At 48.6% G+C, this 17,899-nt stretch overlaps 1 protein-coding gene across 5 annotated transcripts in view; it reads right to left on the bottom strand.

Annotated features, from left to right (window-relative positions):
• Positions 1-17,899, bottom strand: part of GRAMD1B (GRAM domain containing 1B) — a 197,759-nt gene that overhangs the window by 113,035 nt on the left and 66,825 nt on the right. For all 5 annotated transcript variants that reach the window (XM_047754196.1, XM_047754200.1, XM_047754198.1 and 2 more), the window contains exon 2: positions 16,899-16,976. Coding sequence is in view for 4 of the 5 variants with exons in the window: in XM_047754200.1 (XP_047610156.1) it covers positions 16,899-16,976 (78 nt within the window). In the remaining variant the exon portion in view is untranslated. The remainder of the gene's footprint in view (positions 1-16,898; positions 16,977-17,899) is intronic.

Below are 17,899 nucleotides of genomic sequence, written 5' to 3'. Positions count from 1 at the left end.
CATCTGCACATGGTGCCAATGCAAAGCTGGCACTGGTCTGGTTACATGGCTCCTCCCCTGACCTACCACTTCCAGGCCCAGTCACACCACCTCCGGCCAGCAGCTGGCCCCTAAAGTAGATGGCCATGTGACAGATCTGTGCAAGTGCTTCAAAATGGAAAGGGTCACAAATGCCGAGGATGGATAATTCTCCCACTCCCTGCCCTGGAGGTTAACTCCTAGGCCTGTACCAAGGTTAGGAAGGACCTATGGCTGGACTTCAGAGCCTATCACATCAGGCTTCAGGGTGAGGATGTAAGCCACAGGATTAACTGAGCAGGGGGTCAGTAGGGAGGGCAGTGGGGAGAAGGCCAGTCACACTGCCTGACCTTTTACGGTACATGGTAAATAGGAGCTGCACACGTTTCCATTGTACAAGGGAATAGAGGTGGGTGCTGGTGGGAGATATGGGGGCCATTCGAATGCCACTGGGACATCACTGGACACCGGACACAGGACTGGCTAGTGACCACTGCTGAAACTGAGAGAAAAACAAGATAAGGGACAGACTATGCTCACAGATCCCTGGGGGGTCCAGTGAGAAGCACCCCCCCCCCCAGGCTGCCTGAGAAGGGGAGGTTAGGGGGAAACTGAAAGAAAGTTTCCAGGTTTCTCCTAGGGGACGGAGAAGGAGGTTGCAAGTTGCAGATACAGATCAGTGCCAATATTTGGACCAGAAGCTGGGGAGGGGATGCAAGCCAGCAGCACACAAAGGAAATGTGGAAGGGAACACATCCGGAGCCCACCACCCTCTCCAGACTGTCTTTGGCTTTTTTCCTGAAGGTTACTGGCTCCAGCGTATCCTGGGAGCTGCCGCTGCAGCACTTATATCCAGAAAACAAACCATCAAGCTCTGGAAGCTGGGTGGGGTGGAAAAAAAAAGACTGACCAAGGAAAATACTATTTAAATGTCCAAAGAAAAATTCATTGGCCCCAGAAGAATCTAAGCAGCCGGTCTAAGAAAAACATACAAACCCATTTGCACAGCAACTCCAACCAGCAATTCTTCCTTTGCATTGGCAGTTCCCTGCCCCCAGTGTCCTGTCTTCCTCTGGGATGGGAGCTTCCTGCCAGGCAGGCACCCCTGCACTCCACAACTGAAGGAGTGGAGTCCAGGCCACTCCCTTTGCCTTCTGCCTGCTGACTCACCACTCATCTCCCTACTGAGGAGGGATCCAATGACCATGCCCTCCTCTGCCAGTAAAGCCATCACCAGCAGGGGGTGCTGCCAAGCCCAGAGGGAAGATGAAGAACTTGTGCAGGTCAAGCAGATGGCCACAGGGCTTCACCTGGTACCTGACCAGTGCTGAGAGGTGAGAGTAACACTGGTTCTGGTCTGCATTTTAGACATAACAGTGAAGCCAAAAGAAAGCTGCCCGAAGAGATATTGCCAAACAAAGAGAGGTACTGGAGCTTTCATATGTACAGCTTGTTAGTTAAAATCCTAAGCCGCTTCTCAAAATCAACAAGGCGTAGGAAACATATTCAAAAAAGATTTTTAAAAAGCACCTATTTGGCCTTCAGGCATATTTAACTGTATCATTCAGAATCACTAGGGTCTATCCTTTCCCTGTTTGTTTCCTGTTCATTCTGGTTTTGGAGTTTTTTAAGAGAAACTGTTCATTCATAGACTGGCTCATAAACGTCCACATGTGGAGCTTCAATTCTAGGAAGTCAGTAAAGACAAACTCAGCGGATACAAGGGAAAGCAGAAGGTCCTGCACTGGCCCCCAGGTCCCCCAGTAGCCTCCCGGATCCCTTCTCAAGAGGAAGTCATAAAGCGCTGCAAATAAAAACCCGAGCTGTGCAGTCAAATCTCAGCTCTGCCACTTAAGAGGAAAGACAATGGACAACCTAAGGCTCCACGTCCTTATCTAGAAATTGGGTAGAATAGTAACTTCCCTTCTAGGGTCACTATTATGATTAAGAATAGCACGTGCAAAGTATAGCACTGAGCACATAAGCTCTCAACTCGACCCCCTACTCTGTGATAACGTATATGGGAAAAGAATCTAAAAAGGATGGATATGTGTATTGTATCACCGAATAACTTTTTTTTTTTTGTCTTTTTGCTATTTCTTTGGGCCGCTCCCGCGGCATATGGAAGTTCCCAGGCCAGGGGTCGAATCGGAGCTGTAGCCACCGGCCTACGCCAGAGCCACAGCAACGCGGGATCCGAGCCGCGTCTGCAACCTATACCACCGCTCACGGCAACGCCGGATCGTTAACCCACTGAGCAAGGGCAGGGACCGAACCCGCAACCTCATGGTTCCTAGTCGGATTCGTCAACCGCTGTGCCAGGACAGGAACTCCGAATCACTTTGTTGTACAGCAGAAACTATCACAGCATTGTAAACCAACTACACTTCAATCAAACTTCAAAAAATCAGGGGGAAGAAACCTCTCAAAATAGAAGCTGTTATTAGTAATAACAAGCAACCCCTCAGATCAGATATTGTGCCGACAAACTAAGTACACAGACACTCCGTTATCTTGCATTTAATTTGCTCTTCTCATTTGAAGATTTGCAGCAGCTTCGTATAGATTTCTTTCCTGAAAGAGAGCCCAATTAATTTCCGCAGCCAATTTCCCATTGTGGAAATTATGTACAGAGAGGCAGATAACCACTTGATGCAGATATTGAAGAAGAAATGCATGAATTAGGAAGGCCTAGGCTCTGGCCCCTTACGTTCTTTCTTAAGGGCTCCTTCTGCAGATCTCTGTTCCGTACTTTTTATTTACAAGGACAACTGGTGTAAACTCTCAGCCAGATGCGAAGCCGCCCATTGTTTAGGATGGGGGGGGGGAATATGGATAACAGCTGTTTCACTTCTAGAGGGAAAAGAGTTGGGCAGGTGAAATTGTTCACTTTGTGGACCCCAACCCAAGTCTGGCAACGGAACCAAACGAATTACCAGTTTCAAAGGTCAAACCCTGAATTCTACTTACTAACTCACCCATGATGCTCACACAAAGAATGACAAAGGGAGCTTTTGTGTTTGTGTGTGTGTGTGTGGGGGGGGCTCAGACAGGCTCTACTTCCACAGCCCTTCCCCCGCAGCCTGAGATGTTTGGAGCCTAGGATGCAGTGAGTTTCCCTTTCTGATCAAGGAGGACTGGCCAAGAGGGAGCAAGCCCAGCAGTTAACTACCTGTGGCCTGAGGATAAGAAAAGAGGTATTGAGCAACCTGGAAAGCGGTGACAGATAAGATGAAATGATTAAATTAATACATCCCCAACCCACCCACCTTTCAGCAGCACAGTGGTGATTCCTGGGTTCTGCAGAAAGTAAGGGGGGAAAACAGAAACCATGCACTGACACCACCACCCAAGGCTAGGAGTAAAAAGGCAGCAAAGGTCTGCTAGAGGCTTCCTAAAACCGATGGCACAAGCAGGACTGGGACACCCAGGCCTTCAGGTCCCAGCCCCATTATATTGAGGGTTTGTTTTTTTTTTTTTTTGCTTTTGCTTTATTTAGGGCTGCACTCAAGACATGTGGAAGTTCCCAGGCTGGGGATCAAATTAGACCTACATACACCATAGCCACAACACCACCAGATCCTTAACCCACTGAGCAAGGCCAGGGATCAAACCTGCATCCTCATGGATCCTAGTCGGGTGTGTTAACCGCTGCGCCATGACAGGAACTGCTAAACTGAGTTCTTGACATTAGCTAGAACAGGGGTAACAGAAGGCTTTAGTCTATAGGACTACATAGGAAATCACGGTGTGTGTGATCTGTATAAACGCCTAGGGGCTCAGAATCATTGGAGAGAGGAGCCTGGGAATGTGCATACTGAATTGGCTCCACCTGTGCTTCTGAAACCCTCTAAAAGACTGAGGATGGCTGCTGCCTTAGAACCCTAGTCTCCCAGGCTGGCTGCTCAATATCAAGGGGGCACAAACACTACCTACCCATGCAATGCAGGAAGAAAATATCAGAACTTACATTCATACTTCTTTTATGCTCATCGTTTTAAAATGTCAGCCTAGGAGTTCACGTCGTGGTGCAGTGGTTAACAAATCCGACTAGGAACCATGAGGTTGCAGGTTCGATCCCTGGCCTTGCTCAGTGGGTTAAGGATCCGGCGTTGCCGTGAGCTGTGATGTAGGTCGCAGACGCGGCTCGGATCCTGCATGGCTCTGGCTCTGGAGTAGGCCAGTGGCTACAGCTCCGATTTGACCCCTAGCCTGGGAACCTCCATATGCCACAGGAGCGGCCCTAGAAAAGGAGAAAAAGACCAAAAAAAAAAAAAAAAGTCAGCCTAATTATATACTATACAAAATACTTCATAAAGTAGTACATGTATACAACTGTATTGGTAATACACACTCAAAACATTTTTAAGGATAGGGGTCTGCAATCAAGCTGGAGCGTCAACTTCTGGTACAATGACTTCAAAGCAAGGAGTGTGGCCTCTGCAAAGAGCTGCTCTGAGTTTACACTATGAATCAGTGCCGTGTTGAGAAGAGAACCCAGGGATTTGGGCCTCCCACTGCATCTCAGCCCTGGAGTAAGAGGGAGGCAGAGAATGCAACTCAGAGCAGGGTCAGCCTGCGGGTGGAGGCCCCGCTTGAGCCGGCAGCTGTCACCCACTCACAGTCCTTCTTCACCCTGGCTGGGAGGAGGATGTGACTTCTCCCAGCAGGGAGTGGAGAAGCTGGGGAACAAAATCTATCATCCGTGCTGCCCGTCGTCCAAATCTAAATCCCAACGACAGCAGCCACAGAGAGAGGAGTTTGCTGAGCTATATAGTTAATAACCCCCCTTTCTCAGGCAGAAAAGAAATGCTGGAGTAAGAGAAACGCAGGGCAGGTGACGGTAACACCTGCAGACAGTTCTGCTGACACCAACAAAAGCAGCCAGAGAGAAGCTACTGACTGGGAACTCAGGCAGGAGGGGAATGCAGGGGCCCCTACTTGCTTCTCTGCCCTGCCCCCAACGACAGAGCTTAGCCCAGACCTAAAATAAGGTTCTCCTCTCTACTACCCAAACGCCTATGCGCTGCCTGCCAGGGGACCACAGCATCCCCTAAGCATGTGCGTACATCCATCAGAGAAAAGAGCACCCATGAGGGGTGGTCACAGATGGAGCCATTTCCAGGACCAGGAAACTGTCACAACGGTTAATAGATGGTTAAGGGCTGGTCAGTGGCCCTCCATCTGCACCGTCGTCCCAGAACCCCATGATCATAGAACAACAGAGCCAGCAAAAGCCTCACACGGTTCTTCACTTTACGTGCCAGTTACGTAACAAGTATTTATCGAGCACCTACTACATGTCAGGCTCTGTACCAAGTGCTGGGTACACAGCGGTGAATAAAACAAAGGGGGTTCCCGCTCTCAGGAAATTTAGGGACTGGTGGGGAAGACAGAGAACAATCAAGTCAACAAATAAGTACAACTGTGACACGATCAGTGCTGAGATGCACAGTAAGCTGGGGGAGCGAGAACCAGAGCTGACGTGACTGGCTTCCCAGGGCAACTGAGGCGTCATCAAACATTGCCTCTCCTGGACTCTAATCAGATCTCCAACTCCAAACTCACTGTCCACTGACCTCCCAGGCTCGGCCCAAGCAGACAGGTTGCTGACAGTAACTCTAACAGAAGCTACCGTTTACTGTGTGCTAGACACAGTGCCAAGTGTTTTTCCCATTTTACAGCATTTTGATCCCCACAAATTCCACAAAGGAGATACACTTAGCTTCATTCTCAAAGAAGGAAGCAGACTCAGATCGGACAAAACGATACTGTGACATCAACCGCAGCCAGAGAGCAGGAGAGCCAGGAATTAACCAAAGGTCATTCATTGGGTCTTCAAAGCCTTCCAGAGGTCCACATGACCACTGCATAGAGATTCTGTCCCCGCCACCAGCACCACGGGATCAGAGACTCTCTTGTTCTGCCACAACTGCTGAGTGCCTACGGTGTAGGACAGCCCTGGGTGCCCAAGGAGCCATCTCCTGAGTGAGGACTCAGTCTCTGGTCCCCACCCTGGGGAGATACCCTTGGCAGAGGATGGGGTCTATGCCTGTGCCTGTGAGCGAGACAGTCAAGATCGCCACCTGCCACCTCAAGTCCCCATCTCCCTTTGAGATCCATTTAGCCTCTCATTACCTTTCTTCTTCCTGCCCTTTCCTCGCCCCACCTTTCCTTTCTCTTACTGCTGTGTTTCTCTTAAAGCGAACCCAAAACCCCCTGCCTGGCAGCGTACATGCCCCTCTTTCTCCAATGGCTGCCAGCCTCTGAATTTAACTCTGGTCCTCTTGCTCCTCCAGAAAAACCTCCTCCCTTCTGCTTGTCACAAAGGCCAAGGCACAGCATGTGGGGCAGGGAAACACTGGCCCATGTTTCTGCGAGGTTCGGGGCCCACTTCAGGAAAAAAGAGCCCCACACCTGGTCCATGCTCAGCCCTCCCCGACAGCTGCTCAGGAAAGGCCCCACTGAGTGCATAGAAGAGGTGAACACCCAAAGGCAGCACCCCCAAACTTCACCCCAGGTCCCTACCACTGCAAGGGAAGTAGCAATACTCCCCAAAGACACCAGGGAACCCTAAATCAGGCAGGACACACCATTGTCTATAGCACCTTGCTCTTGGGACCTCCAAGTTCTTTAGCAACTGAAGTAAAGAACCCAGAGATCCCAGGAAGCTCCTCGGAGACAAGCCCAGTCAAGCACTCCTTCCCTCCAGGGCTATGTAGCCTCATTCGTGCACCCCCTTATCCTTTACCTTCAGCTTCTGGCAACAGACCACTCCATTCCCTCTTGGGGGCCTGTCACTTGGCAAGGAACTGTGATATCCCCAAACATGGGGGCAACCCCTCAAGCACTCCTGCCTCTGGGAAGAGCCCCAGGTCATCCCAAACCAGCCAAGGACCAGGTCCTCGTGCCCTGTTCTCCAGGGCCCCCTGCCACCTACTTGGCTCGTAGAAAGGACAGCTTCTTCCTCAGGGAGGAGACGTGGGAGTGGCAGGCCTGCTTCACTGCCGTGCTGCAAGAGACCGACTCGGAGCGCAGGTTCTGTACCATACTGGGCTCACAGGGGGGCCCACCACATGGCAGCGGAGACCTCAGGGGCTGGGGGCTCACTCTGGAGCTGCTGCCTGTGCAGCCCCTTCAGCTGTCGGCCTGGCCCCTGCACCTGAGCTCTCCCCGCCTGATGTTCAATACAGAACACAGGCAGCTGGAGGGCCTGAGGTGGGCAGGAGGCTCTGTATCACCAGGACCCCCCCTGCCTGCAGCCCTCCTCCGTCTTCCCACATCTGGCAGTGCACTGGGCACTTGGTGAGTGTCCTCTCCTCTTTTGTCCTCAGACAGGGAGGATGGAGCTGTACCTGCCTGTGATGTCAGCTGCTGGAAGGAGGGGGAGGGCCACGGGCACCGCTCCCAGAGGGCCTGCTGCTCACTCTCGGTGAGAGAGCTCACCAGAGCGGTCACCTGAGTGGCCACGGGGCCACAGGGGATTCGGCGGCCAGGCAGGTAGATGGGGCCAGGGTGCTCTGGAAATAGGCGATTTGGGGACAGTTTCTGGGATAGAATTGAAAAGATTTTTCCTTTTAACAGGAAGCTATCCATTCTGGTGGCCAGACCTGAGGGGGAAGCAGTAGGCCTGCTTTCTGGCTTTGCTCCAACTCTGGAGGCTCAAACTCCATTGCCTTGGTCCGTCCGTTCATAAATTCTGCAAACCTCTGCGGCTGATCACGTACTCTGTGCCAGGTAAGAGAGAGACGGTTTCTGTCCTCCGGGGTCTCACGGGCGAGTGGGGGGACAGCTAAGTGAACTGAAGGGAGCAGAGCATGGACCAAGCGTAGAAGAATTCACCACACTCTGCTCAGGTTCAGGTGCCTGCTACGGTACCTGAGAAATGGAGGTGATGGAACGTGCCTTCCTTACCCTAACGGGGAGAAAGGAGGGTGCATTCTAGCAAGACACGTAAGACAGGAACATCTTCTGAACTAGTCGGAGGGAAGGTGATACAAGAGGCCCCCAAATTAATCCCACTCAAGCCTCCTACTACTCCTATCCCGCCTCCTTTGTCCTTAAGAGATGATTTTGGGAGTTCCCATCCTGGCTCAATGGAAGTGAATCTGACTAGCATCCATGAGGATGCAAGTTCGATCCCTGGCCACGCTCACTGGGTTAAGGATCCAGTGTTGCCGTGACCTATGGTGTAGGTCGCAGAAGTGGCTCAGATCCCGTGTCGCTGTGGCTGTGGTGTAGGCCAGCAGCTACAGCTCTGATTCGACCCCTAGCCTGGGAACCTCCATATGCCGCAGGTGTGGCCCTAAAAAGGAAAAAAAAAAAAAAAAAAGAGAGAGAGAGAGAGAGATGATTTTGTCCCCATGACACAGAGAACAATAACCTCACCTTCCTACCATGTCGCCTGTAAACTCACCTGCATCCCTGGCCTCCACTATTGTCTCCTACTCAAGGCCAGTCCTTTCACCTGTGATCTAGATGGATCTTTTCTTGCCTCCTCTGAAACCCTGCTTCCTTAGCTTTCAGCAGAGGCACCACCCAGCAGAGGTCCCAGGACTAAAGCTGAAGACCTCCCTCCTCTCACACCCTTGTCCAGTCCATCGCCATGTTGAGCTGTGGACATTTCATACCCTAAATGTATCATGACTTCATCTACTGTCTTCCTCCCCCACAACCAGCATCCCAAGCCCAAGCTACCATAGCCAGTGTTTTGCTGGAACACTGCAGTAGCTCATTGACTCCCGCCAACCTCTCCATCTTTTCTTCCAGTTGTAATCTTCCCAGAAGGCAAATCTAATCCTGTCAGCTAACTTCTTCAAGACTTCCAATGGCTTCTGGGTGCTCTGAGCATAAAGACGCAAGTGCTAGTCTTGGCCAGCCAAGCGCCTGCCCCATCTTATCTCATCTGTCTCATCTCACTGCTTCCTTCCATCTTAGACTCATCCTTCTGGCCTTAGTTCAACCACTGCACTCTCACGCCTGTCCCATCCCACCCCTACCCCAGCCCAGCCCCATCCAGGTCCAATTTCTTGGACACACGCCCTCATGGAACCATGTTCTCTTGTTTCAATACACACGTCCAAGTTTGTATTTTTTCTGTATCCAAGTTTGTGTTGTTTCTGTCACACACCCAGTTGTGTTACACTGTCTCCTCAACAAGACTGGGAACCTGAGGAGCAGAGTACACAGCGCATAAAACTTAAAAGTTTGTTGAGTGAATGAAAGAATGAATGAGTGATGTCCTCTCTTAACAATTCTCTTCCTTGACCTCTGAAGGTTCCTGCTTCAGAGATTAAAGATGTGCAGTGTCCCCCTATGTTAAAATAAAAATTCTCCCAATCACCCCTACCTTCTCCTCCAGGTATCATCTCTAGTTCTCTTCATCCCGAGCAAACGTCTAGAAAGAATTTTCCATGTGCAGTCTCTCGTCCTTCCCCTCAGATGCTCTTCTGAAGCTGCTCTGTGGTTACCAATGCCCTCCTAATTGGCACTGCAGAAGATCCTTTTCCGTTCTCGTCTTGCCTGTCTCTACCCACTTTGTCTCTTTTTTCTTGCTTCTATCTCTCGGCCTCCAGTTCTCCCAGCTTCAGCGGGCAATCTTTTGCAAACGCCTCCTTCCCTTGCCTTCTGCTTAAACTCCACTCATCCTAAGACTCCTGGCCTCAACCATATTCTCATTTTCAAAGAAGTAGTTTTTGTCCTGTCTCCTGAGCTTCAAACAAGTGTGCCCAACTGCTGAGTGTATATCTCCACGTGCACGCTCTCCAGGTGTGGTTTGAACTCTATGTGTCTAAATGAAACTTATTACCACCCTTGCTGTTCAAATCTTCCCTCTTTACCCAATATTTAAATAATGATATCAATAACAATAATAGCAAGCACATATAGAATGCTAGCCATGTGCCAGACACTATGCTTGTTCTAATCATCACACATATACACTCAATCCTCTCAACAACCCTGTGAAGCATGAAGTATTATTATATCCATTTTATAGATGAGGAGAATGAGGCACAGATAGGTCCTCTTTTTCTGTCCTTCTACCATAATTCAGAAATCTACCCATCTGGTCTCAGCTTAAATGTTACCATACCAGTAAGCCATCCCCCCGCACCTAACTTAGAGTAGTCCCCAAAAGCCCTGGTCCACCACCTAATATTTTCTCATTTTCTTTATAGTACTTATTATTAGTTGACATTCTCTTTGTTAATTATCTAATCTTCTGTCACTAGAAAGTAAGAACCATGAAAGGAGAGACAGTGGCTATCGTTTTTTTTTTTTTTTTTTTTGCTTTTTAAGGGCTGCACCCATGGCATATGGAGGTTCCCAGGCTAGGGGTCTAAACAGAACTACAGTCACAGAAACGTAGGGTCCTGCCAGCCTAAGCCACAGTCACAGCAACGTAGGATCCTGCCAGCCTAAGCCACAGTCACAGCAACGTAGGATCCTGCCAGCCTAAGCCACAGTCACAGCAACGCAGGATCCGAGCCACATCTGCGACCTACACCACAGCTCACGGCAACGCCAGATCCTTAACCCACTGAGCGAGGCCAGGGATCGAACCCACAACTCTTGGTTCCTAGTCGGATTCGTTTCCGCTGCACCATGACGGGAACTCAGACAATGGTTATCTTGTTTACAGCTGTACCTGCCACTGCTCACAAGAGTAGCTAGCATAGAGTATGGGCTCAGTAAATCCCATATGCAATGAGGGAATGAATGCGTAGACAAGTGCCAGTTTCCTTCCTTGCCTATCTGCTTCCAGTGTTCCCTCTCTGACATCAAGACCAAAGTGATTTTTCTCACAAGCCTATCTGGGAGAGATCTGGGTACCTCCTTCCTCAAAATCTCTCACTCACTCTCCTGCATCTATAAACACAGCTCACTCTACCATGGCAGGATGTGACATGATCAGGCACCTGCCTACCTGTACAAAGATGACTCCCAGCTGCTTGCCAGCTTACCCCCTCCTGGGACATCATCAACAGCCATACTGAAGTATTTGCCGTTCCTGAATATGCCTTGCTTTCTCACGCCTCCATGCTTATGTACATCATTTTCCTTCGCCTGGGAATGATGTCCATGTGACAGACTCCTACGCATCTTGCAGCACTCGGCGAAAGCACAGCCCCCCTTCTGGGGAGTCTTTCTGGGTACCCCCACCCCCTCCCTCCCGCCTCCCTGATCCTCGCCCTAAGCAGAGTACCCGCATAACTGAGGCAAATTTCCTAACTCTGCTGAGCTTCCGTTTCCTAAATGCTAATATGAAAATAATTATATGAATGCTATGAATTATATGAATAATATGAAGACAATGATAGCATCTATTTGATAGGGCTGTTGAGAAGTTTCTATTTAAGAGTGTATGTAAGGTTCACTGCACAGGTTAGGTATATTCGTAAACAAATTCTTTAGTTCTATTACAACTAAATTCTATTAGATAAAACTCCATATGTCAATTATGACATTACATTATACTTCTTACTTACAGGTATGTCTCCCCTACAAGGCTCTTGAGGGCAAATGCCATGCCTTAATCTATTTATCCTTAGGGTCAATATCTGACATTTTGCACATGATCAATGTTCTACACATTCTTTCTGTCCTCTTCTTCAAGGACAAAAGAGCAAAGATCTGGTAAGAAAGTGAGTGTAAAAACTCACAGTAGCCAAAATCATCAGAGTGCTAGCTGCTACTACTTACTAAGGACCAGGCACTCTATACATGTTATCTCATGTACTCGTCATAAGAGAAGACTTTTACAAATGAGGTAACAAAGGATCAGCAAAGCTGAGTAAAATGCTTTTAAAAATTCACAGTCAGTAAGGAAGAAGGCAGTCAAAACCAGCTCTGGGAGTTCCCGTCGTGGTGCAGTGGTTAACGAATCCTACTAGGAACCATGAGGTTGCGGGTTCGATCCCTGGCCTCGCTCAGTGGGTTAAGGATCCGGCGCTGCGGTGAGCTGTGGTGTAGGTCGCAGACGTGGCTCAGATCCCACGTTGCTGTGGGCTGTGGTATAGGCTACAGCCCCGATTAGATCCCTAGCCTGAGAACCTCCATATCCTGTGGGTGCGGCCCTAGAAAAGACAAAAAAGGAAAACCCAGCTCTGCAGACTTAAGGCTCTGGCTCTTTCCTGCACACTGCAAGCCCACTAGCAGACAGTGAGCCTCTGTTCCTCTTGCAGCCTGGACTCAGGAAGACTCCAGGATCTTGTGGATACTTAAAGGTTTGTGGCACACATGCCTGCCTGCAGGAATGGACAGGTGAACACAAGCGGCCCTGCCTTGGTCCTCGGTTACACCCAGCCCTGTCCAGGTCTCATTTTCCTACCACAAAAAAAAAAAAAAAGCTTTCCTGGTCAACTGAGACCATGTTCTGTTGAAACTAACATCATATACATAAAAGGTCCTTAGTAAAACAGCTGCTTTTCCTATAGTCCTAGCTTTGTATGAAAGTTCCTGCCATTGGGTGAAGATACTAAATAAAGACCTGGTGACCCAAGAAACCTTACCAACTGGTCCAGCTTGGGCTGAACCTGGGAATTAGGGTTTTGTAAGTGTACCCCTGACTTCACCTGGAAGCCTGAAAATGGATTCATGTCCCATATCCCATCACACACACACATACATACTTTGGGGAAGTTAGATCTATTTTGCTTTTGACCAGAAAGCTGGGAAGATTATTCCTCTCTCTGAGACAACCCCCGTTTCCCAATAAACCGAATGCTTGTCTAAAATCAACCCCTCTCCCCGACGCACACCTGCCCAGGAAACAAGTGTCTCCCTGTGCCCACCCATCCTCAGCTTTTGGTTCCAAAAGCTGTTTTCCTCCAGGATGGAAACTGATGTGAATGGGGATAAAAATAATTCTCCAAAGCCCTTACATTTAGATGTCCTATTTAGACATTTCCTTATTTGCTATATAATATGGATACTTTTTAGGCTGTAGTAATTATTTTGTCTCTAAACATATCCATTCAGAATCTTGTACCAGAAAAAAGAAAAATCAATGCTTTATTTAACCAGCTGAAAGTTCACCTCATACTAAAGGACTATAATTTTGAGCTTTAAAACAGAAAAAAAATCAATGAGGTTTTTTCATGTTTGTCTCTTTTTTTTCCCTATTCTATGAAATGATCCTTCATTCTGTAATTGACCACGTGGCTTCGAGAATTAGGAGCAGCCACAGAAAAGGGTCCATATTACCCATTTCATACCCGGCCATTTTCAACCCTGTTCTACCTGCTTTCCGGGGGAGGAGCCAAGAGTCAATGAGAGGATTCGTTTGTCCAGTGTAGGAAATGCTGCTGAAACCAGCAGGGTGTGCTGTCCATCAAACGGAGTCCAGAGCAAGGAGTCTAAGCTAGGTTCCCCACCACTGCAGAAGATCTCCCCAGGGTTCAGATCTCACATGTGCTCTAGGCCAGGATATCACAGACCAACATCCAAAACACCCCAGAGAGTCTCTTAATTGGGTGGAAACATGTTAGATGTAGGATTAGGTACAGGGTGTAAAGGTCTGTTCTGAGCTGAGGCTGAGTGATTAATTAGCACCCCGAGGACTTGTTCTCTCCAGGAGAACCTACTGGCTGAGAAGGCAAAAAAGAATTCATTCAGAAAGGCCCTGGTGAACACACCACCAGTCCTGAGTTTCAAGGCAAGGGGTCCACAGTGATGGCCACGAGAAGCAGCCTTCTGTTCAAGGCCCCCCATACTGCCCAAGCTGAGCTAGTGCAAAACTATATCCAACATCCGCCATGAAGAGTTTTGTGGGGCTGCCCGTGGGCCAGGGATGGGGAGAAAGGACCGGGAAAGACATTTAGAGGATTTTTCTGGCCAGAGCTTTGGATGGGAGGAAACCGCATAGCATTTCATTGGGTTGGGGGCATGGGCAGAGAGGGAGTGAAAAAATAATTTTTATCACCATACAATCCCAAATACTGAACAAAAGGCAGGGCTCTCTCTAGTTAGCAAGCAGCCCTGGGGAAATGTATGACAGAGTATGTGCAACTGGCGTATATTCATCTTTCCCAGGGACACCCAAGCAGCAGAGCTAAAACAGAGGGAGTTGAGGACTTGCCAGTCACAGAGCTGATAGGAGCAACTGAAGGCAGCTGATCAGAAATGGATGGAAGACTTCTGGAGATGTTTGGTACACAAGCTCAGGAAAGGGAGCTGTGTTGGGGAACACTATCATGAACCGTTCCAACTTTGAAAGTATGGCTGCTGAAATCCATAAAGTACCGAAAAGAAATCGAAGGCCACTCTAGAGACTGAGGGAAGCCATCACATCCTAACCGATTAAACATCAGTGATTATAAGGGGCAAAGACTAATCACAAAAGTGACTAGTCCTTATCCCTTGGAAGCCGCAGGCCTGCTCATACTCTCTACCTAAATGGATGAGCTGAACTGTTCATTTCGGTCAGTTAACAAGCCAACCGCCAACTAGGGCAGAACTCATAAAACTTGATAATCTAAAGAGGATTCCAGAGGTCCAACCCTCTTGCCCAGGATGGAATCCTTTTCAAAAGGCACCGTCTAGCTTTTGCCTGAACTCTTGCATAGAGAGGATAGTTGCTCACATTGGAATACCACTGCAGTGCAGCTAATCATGGAAGTTCTTCCTTATGTGGAGCTGAAATTCCTTTCTCTGTAACTTCTATCCCCTCTAGATCTATTTGTTAGGCTTTCAGATATTTAAAAAGTGCTATCATAGTCACCCTAAACCTTTTCATTTCCAGGCTAAACCTCTTTCCTTCAACCAATCCTTATAATGATATGGTTAACATCTTGATTATTCTTTTCTGGACTTGAAGTGATCAAAGAACTGAGCATAATGCATCAGATATGGTCAAACTAGAACAGACTACAGCGAAACCTTTCTTTTTATTTATTTATTTTTTTATGTTATGTTATTTATTTGTCTTTTGTCCTTTTAGGGCTGCACCCATGGCATATGGAGGTTCCCAGGCAAGGGGTCAAATCAGAGCTGTAGCCGCCGGCGTATGCCACAGCCACAGCAACGCCAGATCCAAGCCACGTCTGCAACCTACACCACAGCTCACAGCAACGCTGGATCCCCAACCCACTGAGCGAGGCCAGGGATCGAACCCGCAAGAAACCTTTCTTTTTAAATCCATGCTACATGCTTCCGTTAATGAATTCAGACTTTTAAAGATAATTTGGTACTTGCCTTATATTATTGGTTCATATTTGGCTGGTTAAAAAAAAAAAAAATCAACAAAAATCCTTAAGTTCTTTTTCACATGAAATCCTATCAAGTTAGGCTCCCTACAGTAATTCTAATATAAATCTATAAATCTATAACAGCACATTTCCTGGTTTCCACGGTGGCACAGTGGGTTTAATGATCCAGCTTGTCTCTGTGCTTTTGCCAGTTTGATTCCCAGCCCGGTGCAGCGGGATAAGGATCCAGCATTGCTGCAGTTGTGGAGTAGGTGTACACACACACATTTTACCTTTCCTTTAAAAAAAAATTCTCCTTGTTGTCCCCACCCACTGTTCTATTTGAAATAATACTAGATCTTGATTCTATCACCCTCAATGTTCTCTCTACTCCCTCTTAGCTGAGTGGCCACTGTAAGTTTGATAAATGAGATAAAAGTACCTTCAGCTTTTTCATCCAGTTTGTTGATAAAAATGGTAAACAGAGCTAGACCAGCAGCAGAGCCCCTGACAGGCCTGCTGAGACTGCCTTTCAGTTAACATTCGTACAGTCTGCCTTTGCTGGGCACAGGAGCTTAACTTGGTGCAACAGAACCCCCTCTATCTACCATTCAGAGGCACTACATGAAGACAGATGCTGCCTTGCCCTCCTGTCCTGAGGGTTTAACCAGTCCTACCCCGAAGCCTCAAACAAGCCTCCAGGAGCCTCCTTCTGAGGGCATCCTGTACGTCCAAGCTCATTCTCCATCAGCCTCTGACACCTACGAGCCTCTCCCATCCTGGTGTTCTGCTGCCATCTTGTAAGCAGATAGGTTAGGGGGTCCTCGGAGAAAGAGAACCTCTTAAGAAGCCATTCTGGGATCTGAGCCTGGCCGCAGTGCTAGTCTTAGATCAGGTCTCAGAAATCAAAGGTCTTAAAGGAAGTAAGGAAACAAAGGACCAACAAAGGAAAAGCAGTCAGGAAACAGTAAAACAGAGTCCTAGCTCCTCCTCCAGGAATATACATAACCATCTGACACAAGTCTCTCTGGGAGTTTGGCAGGAACTAGGGCCCCCACCCAGGTGGGACAACCAAGCTGATCTTCCAGCTCTCAATCCACTAAAACTCGGACTCCATCACCTTGGCCTGGGTTCTGCTTAAGCCCCTTGGTGAATATGCACGTCCCCTTAACTTAAAACTCCCCCAATGTTGCAGTGGGGGAGACAGTGCTTTGAGAAAGATCCTTGGTGTTCTCCTTACTTGCTGCAAGCAATAACAAATCCTTCCTCTCCCCATCTTTGGCTTGGTTGTGTCTTTTAGTTCTGGCACCCACCAAGAGGCAAGCCCAGCTTTTGGGGATACTCCGATGCCACAGGCGCCATCCCAGGCCCCGCCACTTTTCTCAGGCACGAAACACCCTTTCCCCCTCCCCATCCACACGGTCCCAGCCTTCACAGAGTGACTCAGATCCCATGTCCTCTCTGACATCTTCCCAAAGGATGTGGTTTCCACACACTGACTCCCCCCACCCCCACCGCTAAGCACCCAAAAGCCTCCAGAATCTGTCCTCTCGTGTTGCCCCCGCCTTCTACTCCAATCCGTGTCTGAGCACAGAGGTCCGGCGGGCTCCCACTTCTACGGAAGCACAGTCTTCCTCAAACACCTTGCCCACCCCCTCTGCCACCGTCCTCTCCCTCCTCATTTGCTCTTACCTTTCTTCCCGCACCCGAGGACTCAGGAACCTACTGGAATCATCGTCGTGGCTGCTCTGCTGGCTGCTCTGCTGGCTGCTGAGGAAAGACAGGATATGAACCGTTAACGCTCAGCGTCTTTCTCAACCCAGAGGGGGATCGTCTAGACTGCAGCCCCACGAGGAAACGGGGGGTTACAACATCTTAAAGGTAGAAGTTGCCCTGTTCCTAGTTTACACAGACAGTGTGCTGACAGTGGGACTGAGACAACTATTGGGTCAAAACCCTACCCATCGTACCTAAAGCCTGAAAGGAATATCCTCGGTCTTGCTGGGCCAGGGTCTCACTGAGCCAAGGCCTCGGGCAGTCTCTGTACCTGGGCCTTGTAAGACAGGATAACAATCCCTTTCTTCAACCTCAGCTGAGACACTCAAGGAACTGGTGCAGACTTGGGGGCAGGATGGGGGAGGGGGGAGGGAAGTGGGGTGGGGGAGGGGGGAATTCCAGCCTGAGAAAGACCTGAGGCTGCTGCTTTGCCCCCAGGCAGGGCTAAGGAGGGTGAGGGAGAAAAGAGGGATTAGAAGGTGGAGGAGATCTTCCATTCCTTAAAGCCCTGTAGGCACACGTTCTTCAAGTGCTTTCTCAAAAGTTATGCGGAATTTCACACTCATCCTACTCAAGAGAAAGAAGAGCACAGCAGTCCATACGTCTTGTGACACTAATTGAACATACAGTTGGCGAACAAATAATTTTTACTAATTGCCGATTATTAAATACTCCAGGGATCTAATCAAGAGCCCTAAAACTCCAGTCCCTGACCAAATCTAGAGCCCCTGTGGGCTAAGAATGTTGTTTGCTTTTTTAAAAAAATTAAAACAAAAATAAATCAATAAATTGTCGGGAACAAATTTTTGAAATATAGTATTTCATGATGTGAAAATTATATGAAATTCAAAATTATATGTCATAAATAAAGTTTTATTGGAACACAGCCACACCCATTCATTTGCATACTAACCAGG

This window comes from Phacochoerus africanus, chromosome 11, assembly GCF_016906955.1.
Source record: "Phacochoerus africanus isolate WHEZ1 chromosome 11, ROS_Pafr_v1, whole genome shotgun sequence".
Taxonomy (NCBI): domain Eukaryota; kingdom Metazoa; phylum Chordata; class Mammalia; order Artiodactyla; family Suidae; genus Phacochoerus; species Phacochoerus africanus.
This window is presented reverse-complemented; position numbering and strand designations above follow the sequence as displayed.